At 46.1% G+C, this 13,741-nt stretch overlaps 1 protein-coding gene across 9 annotated transcripts in view; it reads left to right on the forward strand.

The window, feature by feature from the left end:
* fbrsl1 (fibrosin-like 1) overlaps positions 1-13,488 on the forward strand; it is a 252,908-nt gene extending 239,420 nt beyond the window's left edge. For 3 of the 9 annotated variants that reach the window (XM_036526244.1, XM_036526237.1, XM_036526240.1), the window contains exons 10-19: positions 3,366-3,416; positions 3,695-3,790; positions 4,975-5,046; positions 5,352-5,381; positions 5,478-5,549; positions 6,061-6,190; positions 7,712-7,795; positions 9,538-9,621; positions 10,330-10,690; positions 11,004-13,488. In XM_036526244.1, the coding sequence (XP_036382137.1) occupies positions 3,366-3,416; positions 3,695-3,790; positions 4,975-5,046; positions 5,352-5,381; positions 5,478-5,549; positions 6,061-6,190; positions 7,712-7,795; positions 9,538-9,621; positions 10,330-10,690; positions 11,004-12,294 (2,271 nt within the window). In that variant the 3' untranslated portion in view covers positions 12,295-13,488. The remainder of the gene's footprint in view (positions 1-3,365; positions 3,417-3,694; positions 3,791-4,974; positions 5,047-5,351; positions 5,382-5,477; positions 5,550-6,060; positions 6,191-7,711; positions 7,796-9,537; positions 9,622-10,329; positions 10,691-11,003) is intronic. The other 6 variants (XM_036526246.1, XM_036526242.1, XM_036526239.1 and 3 more) reach the window with 5 other exon arrangements.
* Positions 13,489-13,741: the final 253 nt, after the last annotated feature.

Consider the following 13,741-nt stretch of genomic DNA (forward strand, 5'->3'; position numbering starts at 1 on the left):
GCAATTAAAAACAGGGTTACCCCTTCATATGTTTTAAAGTGCCAAAGCCACATTTTCCTCAAAGCAGCGAGGCACACAATCTCGCCGATTGTATTTCATGAATCTCAGCTGAATGAAGTTAATTTATTCATCCCTCTGTTGTCATGCTTCCAACCTAACGCTCTTCTCCCGGAAGATGGGGAAAATTCAAATGACTGGAATGTTTTGTTATTTCCAATTGAAGCAATTTTCACTGTTTTGAAATGTTCTGATTTCCCTGCCTACGGTAGCTACAAATGCCAATCAAAATGGTTTGTTGCGTGACAGGTCTATGACTGGAGTATAAAAAGGAACCTCATGGTTGAAATGGCAAATTCAAAGCTTGCAGTCGGAGAAAATTACTTCATGGCAGATGAAAGGAATGATGTCATTGTTACTGTTTTGATAATGTATAATTTCTTCCGTGCCCTTGTTGCCACTAGGCAGCCAGGAGAAAACATTGGCATCTCTATATAGGAAAATAGGGTTCTGGAAACCACGGCAAAATACATACTGTAGCAATCTGAAACAGAGATTCCTGGAATAAATTTATGTGAAATGGCCTTTCAACGCGATTCTTATGAAAAATAATCCATTATGTCATGACCTCTGGTAAGAAGGGCGTGCGTCCTTGCACCCTTGTGTGTCAGTATATCTGGAATTATCCCGTCTTTTTTAAGCTGGAAAGTAGGAAAAGCTCATTTTCCACTATTTAATAACCAAGAGATAGTTTAGATCGTGGTTCTCATCTAGTAAAATAGCTTTGTGTGTATGAAGTGTTCTGCTGTTTTATTTTTTGCCATGATCCACTCGGATCTCTGTTTCCAATGCAAGTGTGATAAATTATACATGCTATGATGTTAAAGGCACCAAGATATTCAGACCTGACATCTGTTTATCTTGCTTAAATTTGCATTATATGTTGTTTAAGCTCAAATGTTCTGCGGTAACAGAATGCAGCTACGCAGTTGGAAATGTTTAGATGACTCCTTAATGTGCTTGTATTTCACCGCAAGAGGAATGTGTTGTGTGATTTATTTAACCGATGTTTTTTTTTTCTCCATAACAATTTTGTCTCCCTCATACTCGCTGTTTATTTTGAAAGGCAGAAATGATGATGTCTTTGCGGTTGCTTTAGTATTTGTCATGAAAGACAGTTGCTGGAACAGCCCAGCTGTGCTCATATTTAGCAGTTCATGTTATTTAAACTCTGCAACAGCCTTTGGCTAATAGCTATAATTAATGAAATTATGAATCCTCTGTATTTGTTTATTGTTATACACCCTCAAGCAGCTGGTTTGCCAAATGGCAACATTGAGTTTTCTTTTCCCCCTCTGTCCCTGTAAAGGAATATCCTTAATTGTTTAAAGATGAAGTATGGAGCTTTAATTATCCAAAGCTGTTTACAATAATCCTGAGACAGAGCTTGTAAATTACAAAGCATGAGTTTTACAGACAGCCATAAAGTGGCGTGTATTAGTCTCCCCAGTGCAAAGCACGAAACAGACCCTCCCTTCAGCGGGGATGGACCGTTTAACGAGCCAGGCTGCTGGCTCAGCGTTTTTTTCCATCAATAGGGCATCCTGTGTTTGAGTAGGGGCAATTATCACCCACAAACATGCTGCCGCCGTCACGGGTCCTCACCATGAATGGCCCCGCTTCACGGGGAGACCCGTCGGCCGAGGCCCCTTGCCGCAATCGCGCTTGTAAGAAGCCGCGGCCCTCCCGCCCGTACCGTGGGAGGCGCGGCACACAGCGTCACTGTTTCGCACTCCTTTACCGAGACAGCATCGCCTGCCAAGGCGGCTTTGTGAAAACACCAGCAAAAAGTACCTGCAAATGGTTTGTGTATTTATGTAATAGAAATAAGTTACTGTCAGTTGCTATTAGCCCGTTTGAAAAGGGGAGCTGTATTGGCTTACAGACTAGCTCACAAAGTCCCCATTCATGAGCTGAGAAGTGCTCTCTCTCCTGGCTCTTGCCCCCATGTTCCTGAAGGAATTACAGCCTACGCCATGTGCCTAAGTTTTAGGATTAGAATCTGCCCAGCCTTAAGGCTACAGCCCTTTTCAAAAATCCAAACATAATTATTTTATTAGTCTCTGAGTAATCCCTGACTATCAGCAAGCAGTTGCACTAAACCACATAGGAGGTTTGAAGCTGAGCAGTCTAAGAGTTATTTCCTCACAAGCTCAGCAGTCCAAATTTGTGTCTCCCATCAGCTACAGATGTGGTCTACCCAAATGTCTTTCCTCAGCACCAGTAATAACAGACACAGTGTTTAAAAAGTACATTTCTATATATGAAAATTCCCCCTGCAATTTAATACCTGTATCAGATGAAAAATATTTAAGAATATGCACGCTTTTTGGAAAAAGTTTGCGCAGTGGGCCACCACCAAGGCCGAGGGCAAGGCCTCAAAGTATAGCTCCATGAAATGGAAAAACAAGCCGTTGTTCACTGACTTAGTGTTTTAATCCCCGCTTTTACAGTGATGTGCACACACAAAGACATTCATAAAAGCTGTACAGTGGCTGCAAAGGATTTGATTCATTTCCATGAATCACTGCTTGATAAGGTCCCTTAATAGATCCTTTCACTTCATACAACCCATGCATTTCCAGTAAAACTGCTCTGTAAAAAAACATCTTCGCTGAGCCTCCTGATATCTTGTAATACAAATATGAAAATTCAGTAGTTCGTTCACTCAAAATGAAGGCAGTATTTCTGAGTCTGAAATTGACCACCATTCCAAAAGTATATCCCTCACCTCTTGTTCTTTGTGATTTATTTGCCCTTTCCCCATAGCTTACTCTGTATGCAGTACAAAAATCACATGCTTAAACACTTCAGCTCCGTAAATTGCACAATTTCGGGGCTGTCCAATTACTTACAGTGGCGTTGCAGTACGAGATGAAGACTCAGACTGTTTTGAACGCCCATTTATTCTTTAAATTTGGTGTGTGAAAATGCCTGGCCTCATGCACTGAAGCAAATTCTTCCATGTTTGTATAGACATTGTATTGTTATTGCCCGTTGCATTAACATTTGAAGTTGGGATATTTCACAACTTCAGAAAACAGTTTGTTGCCATTACCAGCTGCTGTAAAATATGATTTCTGGCGTCCTCTGTTTTCGGTGCATCTTATTGTTTACTTGATCACTGAATAGAAAATGAAAAATGCTGTCATCTTTTTTCATTCTCCTGTGAAATTATAATGCCTCACTTTCTTTTTTGTTTAAACCAACTCCTTGTCTGCTCACAGATGTACAGTGCTGATGGTGCACTTTGGACTAGTCTTGTGTCAGTGATCTGTCACTCACTGTGTCCTCTTTCCTTCTTTCAGTTCGACAAGTACGCTCCAAAGCTGGACAATCCCTTCCTGAGACATTCAAATGTAAGTCACCAAATGGCTTGGGTTCCCATTCGTGTTAGTGTGACTGTCAGGTTTGCATTGTGTTAGGTGTTTTCTTCTAAAGAATTTATGCTGAAAATGCTATATACAATGTGTAAGGCATGCTCATTCTGAAAATTATTTTGCTAATATGAATAAATTAAGCTTAGAGGGGGAAGTGAGCCTGAAGATCTGCCCATGTCAATTTGTAAGTTAAAATTTGTGGTATGAAGTGAATATCTTTTTGTATCTTTAGCTCTCCATGTGTTTTTCTCTCCCAGTTTTTCCCCTCATATCCCCCAACAATGCCGGGCATGCCTCCCCTGGTTCCACACACAGGACCCTTCAGTTCACTGCAAGGAGCCTTCCAACCCAAGGTATACTTGCACAAACACACACACAGACTTGTATACAAGTAAGTGCATGGGTTTACACATATACACAGCCTCACACACTTACATACACTACCATGGATTTACACATAAACACACATACACACAGGCTCACAATCATGGACTTACAAAGTAGGCCCAGGAACGTAGTGTTCCTCATGGTTTGTTCCCGAATTAAGTGTAAAACTGGGACTTTGCATCAATGGCATGAAAGCCTGGCTTTACATTTTGTGTACAGGACAGCAGCTGCATTTTAAGTGTAACAGTGCTGATAAATCTGGGCCTTTTTTTCCAATAATGGGCTATGCAAACAAGGTTTTAAGCCAGTCCGGCTTTAGCAGAATAGCACAGGCAGGGCTGTGGGAGATAAGCAGCCATGCGGGTGAACTGTGACGATCTGAGCTTGGCAGACGCCCAATGCCTCTGACCCTGTGTAAGCCACCAATCAAAGCTGGCCTAAATCCGCTGGCCTTATCCCCAGCAGACTCTATTAAGGTCCTTTGTTGTGAGCCTCCGGATGGTTAGAGTACAGTTAGCCCTCCCATTCAGCAACTAAAGCACCGGTAAGTAGCAGCCAATGATGCTGGAGCAGCACAATCTGGGCTCCCCTCACCCTCACCTTATCACAGCTCTGCTCTGCTCTGGGATAGATTAGTATGGCTGCTCCAGGCACTCCGCTTTGAAAGCCGTGCGGGCAGACCCTGTCAGGTTGGCGAGTCAGCCCTCATCCCTCTTTGTCTTAAAAACCTTGCCTTTAAGCTGTTGCTGGGCCAGAGGCAATTTTAGCTTGTAAACATCCCTCGCCTGGCAAGTATTCGAGTTCCACACCAGACCAATAATTTGTCCAGAGGGACGCTCCTCCTTCTCCACATGCATAGCTAAGCGTCAACAATGCCCACACCGTTAACTACAGTCATCCTCTTCATCTCACTTAATGTAGCGTAAGCTAGTAATGGGTTTTGAGCTTTTGTGTGTGTGTGTTTTTTCCCTTTGGTAACAATTTAGGGACAGAGCCATGTTTCCATGGTCTTCTTTCAAAAACGGTTTACCAGAGCGAGTGTCTGTGTGCAATGCTTACCTCTCTCTCTCTCTCTCTCTCTCTCTCTCTCTCCCTCTTGCCCTCCCCTTCCTGTGTGTCTCTGACCCCTCTATCTGTCTCTGTCACCCAGGCTTCCAATCCTATTGATGTAGCAGCCCGCCCTGGGGCCGTTCCTCACACACTCCTACAGAAGGATCCAAGGGTAAGCCACTGTCACTCATCTCCCTCCTCTCTTCTCTACAGAGAGAGACCGTTAGTCGGTCTCATGCCTTTCAATGGAAACATTCCATCCTGTTTCCTCAGGAAAAAAAAAATAGGAGGTTTAGCAAGCCATCTGGAAAACCCACATTTAAGTGGCTAAGTGTAGTCTATTATGTGTAGCCTATTGTGAAAAATTTACTTAGAAGTGAAGTTCCATCAAGTCTTAAATTATCAAGGGTGTTTTGTGTATTGGTGTTCAGTTGTTGTAGAATTGATATAATTAATCTTTTGTATATTTATGCACAGGTAACGGATCCCTTCAGGACATCAGTCAGAGTAAGTGTTGTTTTATTGCACTCAGAGGAATCTTTAGTTGTTTTTCAGGCATTCAATTTTGTACAGTAGCTCACATTATTCTTCTCATCCCTGTAGAAGCCTGGTAAATGGTGTGCTGTTCATGTACAAATCGCCTGGCAGATCTACCATCATCAGCAAAAGATGAAGGTAGGGTAGCTAAGCTTACATCTAATGTTGTATGTTACTGACATCACAGGGAATGCTTCCTCTCCTTGTGCTTCCTCACATCCCTATGTGACGCTTAGGTGTGTATGTGTGAAATCTTTATTAAATATGAATTTGGTCAGTGGACTCCTGATAACATATAGTAAGCCCTTGAAGTCTCAGAGCGAGGCTGGTTTTGGAGATCAAGAAAGGCAATGGATATGCCCTGGGACGACCACTGTTTGGTGTGTGTTTGATACATCTGATGAAACACTATACTAAGGGGTCATTTTCAAATGATGATTCACTTTTTAAATCTCCAGGAGACTATTTCAAGCTACAGTTAGGCATACATGGCAGTTTATAATTGTATGGTAAATTACAGATGAATTACAATGAAGTTGGAAGCTTTGTAGGGGTAGCTGCAATCATTCTTAACTTTTACCCTTCTATTTCTCAATCCCTCCCTCCCTCTGTCCATTATCTTCTTCCTCCCTGGCTCCCCTTTCAACAGCAGATGCAGCTGGATCCTCATAAACTGGACATGAATGGGAAGCTGGACCTGTTCAGCCGCCCCCCAGCTCCAGGGGTGTTTCCTGGATTCCCATACCCCCATGACCTGGCACGACCCCTCTTCTCCACAGGTCAGTGGGTACATCTGCTCCTCAGCACACAGGACAGACACAAGGCCCTAACAAATCAGTACTTCCCTCTTAAGAGTTTCACATCATGTGCAGAAGTAGAAATGTGGATCTAGAATAAAGGAGCATTCATTAAAAAAAGACGTGCCTATCACATGTATCGCACTGGCAATAAACAGCACTGCCATTGCTCTTGATTCACCCCTGTGCAATCTGCTGTGGAGTTGAAGGATTCCGTTTTAGGCCTTTGGCCTTTTTGAGTCGGTGTCAGTCGGCATTTCTGCTGCGACCACCCCAACGCGCTCTGGATAGCAATTCTCACATTTTGAGAAGCTCCGGATCACTTGACCATGGCAGAGTGAACTGAAAGTGTGAGAGAGAGTGAGTCAATTTTGTGGCTGCACTCAGGGGAGATTTTTTTTCCCCTTCGCCACTGAGACTGTGGCTCCCTGCTAAAAGGGACGCTTCCTCACTGCAGTCCACTCGAATGAGTCGCTCGCAGTAAATGTTGCCCTACACAGGCTGGTGAGCCATCACCATGAATGTGAATGAGACCTAACTCCCAAGTCTGCGTGTGATAATGGAGCCGTAATGGTGTCGGTGAAGGGCGACATAAAGGCAGTTGCCCTTTAGGTTGTAATTATCCATTATCATGTTATAAATGAGCTTGTAATTGGCTCGCTCATTAACGATTTACAAAAGACCAGTGAAAAACTACACCGGGCATTTTGTGAAAGAGGTCGACCTCTCGCACTGAGCCAGCAACTGCCATCTCCCCCCCCCATCTCTCCCCTAATGGAGCCCCCTCCCTCCACAAAAGAAATCAGTTCTTCCTGCTCTTGAGGGACCCGGGAGGTGCTGACTATGCCTCATTAGTGGCCTATAAAGCCGGGGCCTTGCCTGCCCAGCTGGCCCGGCGAGGTCAGGGGTCCTGGGCCTTTGGATTGGAAGTGCCTCTCTAAGCAACTGTCTGGCAGCCTCTGTTAAAAATATTGTTGATCTGTTACTTGCTGCTGCAGAGGCCCCATCCCAGCTCCTGAAGCTCCTGAAGAACAGTCTCTGTCAGTCTTCTTTGTGAGATTGAGACCACTGTAAGATAAGGGGGCCACCCAGACAATACACACAGAACCTTGACCCTCCACCCCCCACCCCACCCCACCTTCATGATTATTATATTTGACAGACAGTGGCCACTGTGTGTTCACGAGGAGCCATTTATCAGTTTGTGTCAAGAGATGAGAATGCACAGATGGGAAGTCTCATTGATAAGATATTTGAAGCGGGGGGTTAAAACTCAGTTTAGCATTGATTTCAAACATGAGCTCTACACCTGCCCAACATTTTTTTTTACAAGTTGTATGGAATTTTGAAAGTTGCAAGTTGTGGTAGAACAGACTGCCCAGTTGCAGCACTGTGGGACTGCCTTGTGGTCCCTGGATATCTAGTTAAAGGTGGTGATGGATCGTTGCCTTTATCCACTGCTGTCTGCTCCCCTAAGAGACATGGCTCCTTCTCTTCCCTCAGGCTCGGGGCATCCAGCAGCCTCTCCGTACGGCCCCTCCCCCCACCACAGCAGCTTCCTGCCCACCAGCCACCTGGCAGGTAAGCGTAAGTAACACCCCATTTCCATCTTCTTTTTTTACTTTGTTTTTACCCATAGAATAGAGCCCCAGCCGCCCTCTCAGTATTTGGCAGTTCCATCCTTAATGCATCCATTGTTTAAAAAAAAAAAGCAGTTCATTTCAATGTTAACGGGGAAAGAAGTCCTGAATTGGCAAGTGTGCCATTGCATTGCGCCATCTTGTGTACTTCGCTTCAGGTCATTTGGAGAGGCCGTTTGAATCGCCCCATGTGTGTAATTAGCAGTATCCTTAAAGAACCTCTGGGCTGATGTTAAACGCCACTCTGGGCGAGTGGAGTCAGCCTTTAATTCCCAACGTTATTTCCCCTTTGCCTTTGTGTAAGCATATTTCTAATGCCCGACACTCCTGCTTCACGTCTTACCGCCCCAGAGATCTTGTAAAGTGAGGCAGATGACCTCAGTCTGGTGAATATTACATTCGCCTCCAAGTCCCAGTATATGCGCTTACTCCCTGCCAATTGAAATGCCTTCTGGGGGCTTTTTAAGTTCAATCCATCCCTTTACTAGATGTATAATGGAGGCTTTTGTATTCCACTGCATTTTTCATTAAATACGTTGTTTGGGTTCAGCGCAGAGAGGTGATTTCACAGGACAAGCTTTTGAATCAATCCAATTTGAGTTTCTAAGCACCTGGTGCGCAGGAGGACGTGATGAAAAATTATTAAACCCTTCAAGGAGCCTGGTAAAATTCCATGTTTGTTTTAGGTCCAGCACTGCTTTTCAGGCAACAGGAGTCGGCTGAAAAGCTGTTGCAGTTCCATTTCCAGGACAAAAGGCGTCTGCTTAGCCTTGGGCTTCAGTTCAGGCTAGCAAAAATGGCTGTTGTCCTTAAATCTCAGCAAGGAATTTTAGCGTGTGTTGTACTTTTTTTATCGCTTGCACAGCACAGAGCGTTTGAAGGTTACAGAAATAATCAAAAAAATGATAGGTCAAATTCCATATTCAAAATTACTTACAAACATGGTTGATTAAAGAGTTTATTAATGTTATGATTTACAGTTATGAAAGTGGAAGCATACACTGCTCTCAAAAACAAAGAATGAGAGATGATAATTCTTTTCAGAAACTGAGTGGGATTTTCTATCCTTTACTGACCACCATCTATACATACCAAACAAATTTGCTGTGTGCTTGTACTTGAATATTATTGTCTCTTATATATTGTGAGAAGAAAATGTAGCTGTCCATCGTCCGTGTTGTTATTCAGCAGACCATGTAAACTCAGGTTTTTTTAGAAAAATGGCATCCTATGAAATGTGTATGTGTAGCTAAGTGCAGGTGTACATTATGATGAATCTGGAAATTTTCAGGTGTCACCTGTGCATTAAAGGTTGAAATACCTGATCAAGAATATTGCCAAAAAAACTGCAGCCTTCCAAAGCTCTCTGGAATGCCCCGAGTAGACTCCACATTCCGCTGGCCAGAACACGAGCCTGTGTCTGTCCCAATAAATGCGCGCCTCCAGCTTCCAGTTCCCTCCCAAAGAGGGTGAGATCAGCCCTAGTTTCCAGCTTACATGGTCCCACAAGGCCTCGCACCTTCTGTGATGGGTCAGAGCCTCTGCCAGTTCCAGCAAGGCGGGAGCAAATCCGGCCTGGGGGGGGAAATGGCACGGCCAGAAAAACAAGAGCTTGCTTGTAAAAAGCAGAGTGGACGCTCCGGTTCCTCCGAGCTCCCCCCTCGCTAATCCCTGTTTGGCATTTTGCAGATCCTTTCAGTCGCTCCAGTACCTTTGGCGGCCTCGGCAACCTTTCAGCCAGTGCCTTCGGAGGATTAGGCAACCCCTCGCTCGGTAAGCGCCTGCCCACGCCCCACAGCAGGGCAAAAAAAAAAAACACAGTGGAGCTCCACTTTAGACCACAGTGAGGGCGAGTTTTTCAAAAAAGGCACTTAGCTCTGCAGTAAATGCCAAATAATAGCTTGGGAAAAAAAAAAAAACAGGAAGCATAATTCCTACAGCCAGGGCCTAATGCCGCCATCACTCCTGCCAAATCGCACTTTGATCATGGAGTTGCTGTTTGGTTGCTGTTCATGCATTCAGTTTCTTTGCTACCCGTTCTATGTTCAGTGTCCAAGTGGTATTTATATCCTGTTTCGTCCCCCCCCCCCCCCCCCCCCACACTGCCAAATCAGCTGTCCTTTAGCGAATTGATGTCAGTGAAATACAGACGCAATGGAATGCCAAGGTCCTTCAGGCGCTCTCCCAGGGGTCAGGTGTCCACAGCGCTTCCCATGGAGGCCTGTTTGTAGATTTGTGATTTACGCGCACTCTCTGCTGAGCTCTGTCCTTGAGCGGCATTGGATTAAAGGAGGAGCAAGCCCCTGGTCAGCCATCAATTGGGAAGAGCAGAAAGGCGATAGCCTCCCTGTGGTGTCTGTGTAGGCAGAGCTTAATCTGGAGCTCAGGTCACAATCCAAGGTATCGGTCCACCAGCGCCCGGCCCATCCCCCCAGGCACGATGTACTCACAGTATCTTCTCTTCCACCCCTTCCCCTCAAGGCTCCAACAGCGTCTTCGGACACAAGGAAGGGCCCGGCCTCCCGGGCTTCAGCAGCCCCCACCACGATGCCTGGAACCGCCTGCACCGCACTCCGCCCTCCTTCCCCACCCCTCCCCAGTGGCCGAAGTCAGCCGACATGGAGCGCAGCAACTCCGTCACCAACCACGACCGGGAGAGGGAGAGGGAGAGAGAGCGGGAGAGGGAGAGGGAGCGCGAGAGGGAGCGCGAGAGGGAGCGTGAGAGAGAGCGGGAGAAAAGGGACTCGTCCGTTGGAAAGGAGGAGAGGGAGAAAGACAGGTCAGTACTGACCAGTGACGTGCACAGAAAGGACCTCCATCATTTTCCATACAACTTTCAAAGGTAGCTTTCCTTTTGCTTTCTTTAAGTAACCAAATTTTCCATTGCAGGTAACCATTGCACAAAAACTTGCCTTAGAATTAGTTTTGACTTAGTCTTTGGCACCTGATCAATTTGCAGAATAGAGTACATCATGCTTCTTCACTTCCTGAAATATAAAATAATTTGTATATTCATACGTATTGATTTTTTTCACTGGTATTTGATTATTTAGTCATATTTTAGCCCTAACGAGTCCTGTAACTTGAATGCAGCTTCTTTCATGATGCCCACAAGGACGCTCATTTCTCTCCTCCATTTGCTTTGTTTCAAAAAGGGATTCCCTGGACCGGAACCGCCACTCCAACAGGTCCTCTCCTGCGTCAGCTCCTGTCAGTTATCAGATCAGCAGCCTCATCCGCAGCAACAGCCAAAACTCCAGCGACTCGGGGCGACACCACAGCGGCAGCGTGGAGCGGGCCCGCGAGGCCGAGAAGGAGCAGCTGGAGCGCCAGAGAGAGGCTGCCATGCTGGGGGATGTCAAGGTGAAGGAGAGCCGCTCCCCAGGGAAGGAGGCCCAGGATCGGCGCTCCTCTGAGGAGCCCTGCAAGCCGGCGCACCGCTCACCCTCCCCTTACCCGAAGGCCATCATGGCCGACCCCGCCCTCAAGCTGGGCGCGGCCCCGCCGCCGCTCAAGGATGGCGAAAGGAAGGACCCACCCCCTGGGGACATGATGCAGAAGATGAAGAACGACATGAAGATCAAGGAGGAGCGCAAGGAGGACCAGGAGGTGATGGTGGTGGGCTCAGAGCCGGCGACCCAGCCCCCGTCCCAGCCCATCCCGCCTCCACCGCCCTCGCACCAGCACCACCCCCAGCTCCCGCAGCAGCCTCCACAGCCGTCCCCGCGCTGCACCGACCTCCCCGCCCCCAGCTCCCTGCACGGGGTCCACCTGGCCCACACGCTGCCCCTGTCCATGGGCGCCATGCACCCAATGGGCAGCCTCAACGTGCTGGACCGCACGCGTGTGGCGCCCTTCATGGGCGTGAGCCCGCTGGCGGCGGCGGGCAGGGAGCGCCTCCCTCACCCGGCCTTCCCCTGGGACCCGCTCCGCGAGGCCTACCGCAGCCTGGACCTGCAGCGCAGAATGGACTTCCAGCTGCGGGCCGAGCAGGGCCACCGCTTCCCCGGCGTGTACGAGCCCGAGAGGGCCTACCGGGACCGGGAGCCCCACGACTACTCCCACCACGAGCACCTGCTGGAGGTGCGGCGGGAGCAGGAGAGGATCCGGCAGGCGGAGGAGCGGGAGAGGCTCCACCTGCGGGAGGAGCTGGACCGGGCGCGGCTGCACCAGTTGCACCAGTCGCCCATGGAAGGCCACCTCCCCCACATGCCCCCCTTCATGTCCCACCTAGGCGGGATGCACTACCCCAGACTCAGCCCCTCTGGCGGACACAACGGCCTCCTAAACAGGACGCCCCCGACCGCCGCGCTTAGCGCCCCCCCTCCTCTAGTGCCAGCAGGCAGCACCAGACCTGCCTCCCCCCGAAGGACTACTCCCCTCACTGCCCAGGACCCCCGGGACTACTCCCCCTCCCGCAATCCCAAAGAAGTGGAAGCGCGGTAGCTTCTAAGACATTAAAAGAGAAGATAAAGAAGGCTCCTCTTTGAAACCTTTTAAAGACAAAATGCACTGCTTTTCCAAAGAGGAAAGCAAACTAAAACAAACTGTACGGCTGTACAAAACAAAAATTCTGTAAGGCTGAAGAAGCACATGTCATGCTGTTATTTTAAGGGACAGGGAAAGGAGAATGTCGGGGAAAAAGGACGGATTTAAGAATACCCAGAGTGTATGTTCTTTACCGACTTAAAATTTGATATTAATATATTAATCAAATACTGTTTTTCACTTTTCACATGCAAAGTGAGATTCTGAGATAAGTTTGTACATTTCCTATCCTCTTTCCATGTATAGAAGTCATTTTTATGAATTTGTATTTTGTTGCGGTATTCACTCATAAATTTTATTTTGTTTTTGAGATCTTTCATTATTTATCCCAGTTCACTGTGAGACGTATCATTGAAGCCTATAGTCTCAAGGGGATTTGTTTTTATTTTTACATTTTGACAGCTATTTACCATATTTGGTACCTGGAAATACTCAGAAATGACAATGTACAAAGTTACATGAAAGGTTTTTGTTTTGCCTTATTAAGATATGCAGACAAATATATATTACGAGGTCTCCTTTGGTTTCTGTAAAGAAAATAAATGTAAATATCTTGTTGATATTCCTTGGGACAAAATTACAATGTAAATTTATTAGGCTTTTTCAATGTTTCTAGAAAAAAACGAAAGAAAATGGAACCACTTACCAATTTAAAAACCATGGTTACAGACAACAAGATCAATGGAAGAGGGGGCAGGAGAGGGAGGCCCTTGTGTGATGTAATCTGCAATCTATGCAAAGAGGCACTGAACGCCCTGATGGAGGAACACCTGGAGAAGGCATTGGACGTGGCAGTTGAATCGAGGGAACATGGATTTACATGATCTATTTTTTTCCAATTAATTAAAATAAAAATACAAAAAAGACTTACGGATTATAGACAAACCTATACCAGAAGCAAACAGCCTTGTAGCCCCAGAGAAACGGACGGAAAAGGAACACACTGTTTGATCGGGCGGCAATAGACTTTCTCTGTCGACCTTGTGGTGTTGTGCGGTGTTTTTCTTAGACTCTTGTATACAAAACAAGTAGAGTTTTAGGCGTGCAAAAAAATGAAAAGAAAATTCATGGTTTAAAAAGTATGAAATAAAAGTTCGGATCTAATAAGTACAGTATTTTGAGTCCATAAATCTTTGGGGTTTTTTGTTTTCTCTGCTCAGAATGTGCATTGGGTTCACTTAATAAAATTGTGAGAATGCTTTAGTAGACATTTTGTATGATATTATACATACATAATGCTTATTTATATAGTAATATAGTACCTTATAGAGTACTTAAATTTCAAGAAAAGCTAATATAGTTCCCTCAGTGTTGTAGAAGCAGCATATGTTTTACAAATAATTGC

The sequence above is a fragment of the Megalops cyprinoides genome, chromosome 4 (genome assembly GCF_013368585.1).
Source record: "Megalops cyprinoides isolate fMegCyp1 chromosome 4, fMegCyp1.pri, whole genome shotgun sequence".
Taxonomy (NCBI): Eukaryota; Metazoa; Chordata; class Actinopteri; order Elopiformes; family Megalopidae; genus Megalops; species Megalops cyprinoides.